The sequence below is a fragment of the Nicotiana tabacum genome, chromosome 6, assembly GCF_000715075.1.
Source record: "Nicotiana tabacum cultivar K326 chromosome 6, ASM71507v2, whole genome shotgun sequence".
Taxonomy (NCBI): domain Eukaryota; kingdom Viridiplantae; phylum Streptophyta; class Magnoliopsida; order Solanales; family Solanaceae; genus Nicotiana; species Nicotiana tabacum.
The window spans coordinates 60,616,944-60,622,103 of NC_134085.1; the positions used below are offsets into that span (position 1 = coordinate 60,616,944).

General features: G+C 34.7%; 1 protein-coding gene across 1 annotated transcript; it reads right to left on the minus strand.

The window, feature by feature from the left end:
* LOC107771758 (dimethylnonatriene synthase-like) lies at window positions 1-2,451 on the minus strand. Its single transcript, XM_075254785.1, has 3 exons — window positions 1,918-2,451; window positions 1,266-1,801; window positions 1-731 (listed from the first exon to the last, which is right to left on the minus strand). Exons 2-3 carry the CDS (start codon window positions 1,623-1,625, stop codon window positions 291-293), a joined length of 801 nt encoding a protein of 266 aa, XP_075110886.1. The 5' UTR covers window positions 1,626-1,801; window positions 1,918-2,451; the 3' UTR covers window positions 1-290.
* Between the last annotated feature and the right edge of the window lie 2,709 nt (window positions 2,452-5,160).

The window sequence follows — 5,160 nt, forward strand, 5'->3', positions numbered from 1 at the left end:
TGAAAGCAAAGAAATTTCAATTAGTATTGCATCTCTTCAAATAGTAGAGTTCTAAATGCTAGTATATATACCACTCATGCTGATAAAGATTAATAAACTCAATAAAGTACTAATAAAGATGGATGCTAAGTCTTGGTTCCATGATCATAGATGTCGGCTTCTTTGGGTGTGTAGTCAAGCCATAAATTTCCTCCATGCTTATATCCTCTGCTTTCATACCTCCAGCTAATTTCCAATTGAATCCGTGCAACAAGTTAGCTATCGTTGTCCGAACGACCTTAATCCCAAGGCTATATCCGGGGCACCTCCTCCTTCCTGAACCAAATGGCAGCAATGTAAAGTTGTCCCTTTATGTCAATGTCATTTTCTAAGAACCTTTCTGGAATGAATTCTTCTGGCCTATCCCAATACTTCGGATTTCTTCCTAAAGACCATGCATTTACAAATACTGTTGTTCCCTTTGGTATGTCATAACCAGCAATATTGCAGTCCTCAATTGAGTAATGGGGAGGAAGCAATGCACATAGAGGGTGCAGTCGAAATGTCTCTTTGATTATGGCATCTATATATGGAAGGCGACAAAAGTCCTCTTCTTCTACCCATCGTTCTTTGCCATTAACTCTGTCAAGTTCCTGATTTGCCTTCTCTATAATCTTTGGATTCCTCAAAAGTTCTTGAAATGCCCATTCTACTGTTGCAGCTGAAGTATCTGTTCCACCTGCCAGCAAATCCTAGCATAGATAGCCAAAAAGAAAAAAATTCAAGTATTAAAATGGACTGATTTAAGCTTTTATGAGCTATAATAAAATGTTTTGTGTGTTCAATTGAGAAAATAAAACAGGGATTGACCCTTTTCAAATGATTTTGCAGTTTTAGGTTTCAAAAAAATATAAATAAATTACTCTAAATAATCCTTTAATATAGTTAAATATAAATAAATTACTCTAAAAAAGAATGCGGACGATCTTTTTGGACTTTGTTGTATTATGTTACTCCCTCTGTTCCAGTTTATATGAACCTATTTTTTTTTGGTCTGCTCCAAAAAGAATGACCTATTTTAAATTTGATAACAATTTAGCTTAAACTTACTATTCAACCCTTAACGAGCAGCTTTTATAACCACACAAATACTCTGAGTCCCTTTTTGACTCGTTTAGGACCACAAGTTCTAATTTTTTTTATTTTTTTTAAACTTCGTGCCCAGTAAAAAAGGTTCACATAAATTGGAACGAAGAGAGTATGTTTTATATAACAAGAAAGCTTACATGTACTAATCCCATCAAGTGATCCTTAGTAAGCTTAACTTCAAGATTAGGGTCATCAGCTAGCTGCAATATGACATCAACCATGTCCCTTGGAACTGAATTCTCCTTTGCTTTAGCCTTGTGATCTTCAAGCACAGAGTTGTGAAATTCTACAAAGCTCTTTCCCAATTCCTTCATTCTCCTTACGTACCCTTGTGAGTCGAACCAACTCAGTAAAGGTACCCAATCCCCAAGATTGATCACCCCATTAAGTAAAAAGAATTCATCTAGCATCCACTGCAACTTTTCAAGTGATACTACTGAAGTATTTGATTTTGATTCATCATTGTAGTACTTGCCACTCATAACCATCCTACTCATATTGCAAAGTGTGAATTGAGGTAAATGGTCTTTGAGAAACACTGGCTTTCCCGAGAGAGTGTGAAGACTAGAAATCAATGTTCGTGTTTCCTCAACACGAATAGACTTGAATGACTCCAGCCTTTTGGGATTAAATATTTCGGAGAGGTAGATTTTTCGAGCTTGGCGCCAGAATGCTGAAGGATTGCGTATAGGTGTTCGTAACACGCAGCGGAACACAATAACGATCCTAGGCAGATCTTTTCATGTTTAAAATTTATTTACATATCAATAGATCGGATCTAAGACGTACCTGGTGAAGAAAGTCTTGTTTCAAATTCTTCGATAGTGCGAAGACTCTATGTGTATCCACACCGAGACTGATCCTTGCTATCAACTCTTTGATCAACGAAACCCGCGAACAAATTGAACGGAAAACTTGTGCTGAAATTTTTCTCAAAAATCTCAACTCAAAGATAGAAGAACAAGAAACACTTTTCTTGTAATTGTATTTTCTCTCTTGGCTTTGTATTGCACTCTCACTTTCACAAAGTGTTTTTCTTGTCAAGAATTAATAATACGGCAAATATTCTCCATCACCCTTTATATAGTATTACGTATAAATCCTTTTCGTATTTAGTTGAGGTAATGATTTACTTAGGGTAAAAGTTTATTCCAAAAATAAACTTCAATCGAATTTTATGGAAAATTGATAAATTACGTCTTCATGAGAAAGTGACTACCGAGTCCATTCCTCCAACTTAAAATTGGATTCTCGCCAATCTAACTTAATGTTGGATTCATTCTATACGTCCTTTGTGGACTTTATATTTCCAATTCCAAATTGGTAAATTAATATATATATATATACTGAAGGATTGCGTATAGGTGTTCGTAACATGCAGCGGAAGACAATAACAATCATAGGCAGATCTTTTCATGTTTAAAATTTATTTACATATCAATAGATCGGATCTAAGACGTACCTGGTGAAGAAAGTCTTGTTTCAAATTCTTCGATAGTGCGAAGACTCTATGTGTATCCACACCGAGACTGATCCTTGCTATCAACTCTTTGATCAACGAAACCCGCGAACAAATTGAACGGAAAACTTGTGCTAAAATTTTTCTCAAAAATCTCAACTCAAAGATAGAAGAACAAGAAACACTTTTCTTGTAATTATATTTTCTCTCTTGGCTTTGTATTGCACTCTCACTTTCACAAAGTGTTTTTCTTGTCAAGAATTAATAATACGGCAAATATTCTCCATCACCCTTTATATAGTATTACGTATAAATCCTTTTCGTATTTAGTTGAGGTAATGATTTACTTAGGGTAAAAGTTTATTCCAAAAATAAACTTCAATCGAATTTTATGGAAAATTGATAAATCACGTCTTCATGAGAAAGTGACTACCGAGTCCATTCCTCCAACTTAAAATTGGATTCTCGCCAATCTAACTTAATGTTGGATTCATTCTATACGTCCTTTGTGGACTTTATATTTCCAATTCCAAATTGGTAAATTAATATATATATATATATATATATATATGCATAGTATTAATTATGAGTACTAAATATATATCACATATATATTCCAATCAAGAGATATAATTTAATTTTCTATTCCAAATAGAAAACTTCAATTTGTTCATAATATTAATTATATCCTCTGTGCTAGCAAAGAATATAATAATATTTCATTTGGGCTAACTAACTAAATTTATTTGACTAATTAAATTTTTTAATTTAATTATCAAATAATAAGTTAATTAATCCTTTAGCAAAGATCAGAACACTCGTTAGTGTGCGACCCTATAAGTTCAATACTAAACCGGTAGTAAATTGACCACATCAATATACTAATCAAGGGTGGCGTCTAGCAACACTCCTTAACGACCGGATAACATGAAGTATACAATTTACTCTCAAGAACCAGTAGAAGAATAATGTAGTAATTCCTTCTGTCCTTATAGCTCTGGATCACCCTAGGATATGGTTCAACTGTCAAATCCTAATAGGCGACCAACTATGTGTCCATGTCAAATATATTCGACCATTGAATGACCTAAGAAACTCTTTTCTTCTTTCATTCAATTGCCCTGGCCAAGGTCTTAGTTTGGTCGTTTATAATTCATGACAACATGGAGCTTAAACTCATTACCAAGAGTTGACAGATTCCATCTTGATCAATCACTAATTCTACAAGCATTTAATCATACCCAATATCCTTTCAACTATTGCCCTAGGGCCATAGGTGTCTAGTATCAAAGCACAATAAATAACTTGTTAATTACTATGACGATCTCAGGTCAAAGGAAACGGTTACATCACATTCTTCAAGAGAATATCCTATTGACAGTTTATGGTAATTCTAACCATTAGAAATTATCCAATGAGTCGGTTCAATGATCATATCTCTATATGCATCATCTATCTATGTAATTTAGTTAATGAGATCAACTAATCTTTATCCCATAAAGACGATCACATAAATATTGATCTAATCGGATTACTAATGTCCAAATTAATAATCCTACGATCAAGAACAAATTTAGATTAAATTATAAGAAACTTCACTCTCATTATCATGATCTCCATCACAATGTCAAGTCTCAAAATTTAATCAAGGACCTTATCAAATTAATCAAGCAATTAATAACAATGATAAAAGAATATCAAATGCCATATATATTTTATAAAACTATGTTCAAAACATCAAATGTGATATTGGATCTAGGGCATATCTACTATATCCTTAACAATCTCCCACTTGCACTAGAGCCAATTGCTCTTGTACTTTATTCCCAATTTCCACTTGTGCTTGTCAAACTCCTTTGCGCCAAGAGCTTTAGTGAATGGGTCTGCAACATTTTCTTTTCCATCAACCTTTTGAATCTCGACGTCTCCACGTTCAATGATCTCTCTTATCAAGTGATACCTTCGCAGAACGTGTTTGGACTTTTGGTGTGATATTGGTTCTTTTGCTTGAGCAATGGCTCCAGTATTGTCACACAACAGTGGAACCGCACCTTCTATTGAAGGAACCACACCAAGTTCAGTTAAGAACTTTTTCATCCATACAGCTTCCTTAGCAGCTTCAGTAGGTGCTATATATTCTGCTTCAGTCACTAAATCAGCTACTGTAGCTTGTTTGGAACTTTTCTAACTCACTGCACCACCATTTAAGGTGAATACATAACCAGAAATAGATTTGCTATCATCTCTATCTGAAGAGAAACTTGCATCAGTATAACCTTCAAGTTTCAACTCAGAATCTCCATAGATGAGGAATTGGTCTTTAGTCCTTCTTAAGTACTTAAGAATGGTATTCACCACCTTCTAATGTTCCTCACCAGGATTTGCCTGATAGCGACTAGTCACTCCAAGTGCATAAGCCACATCAGGATGTGTACATGTCATGGTATACATGATAGCTCCCACTGACTAGCGTATGAGATCCTACTCATGCGTTCTCTCTCTTCAGGTGTTTTAGGACAATCCTCCCTACTGAGAGTAATTCCAGTGCCTATCGGTAGATAGCCTCTTTTGGA

Coding starts and splice junctions, on each gene's coding strand:
- LOC107771758 (XM_075254785.1), bottom strand. CDS start 1,625: ATGAGTAGGATGGTTATGAGTGGCAAGTACTACAATGATGAATCAAAA. Junction 732..1,265: donor ACTTGATGGGATTAGTACAT/GTAAGCTTTCTT, acceptor TATCTATGCTAG/GATTTGCTGGCAGGTGGAAC.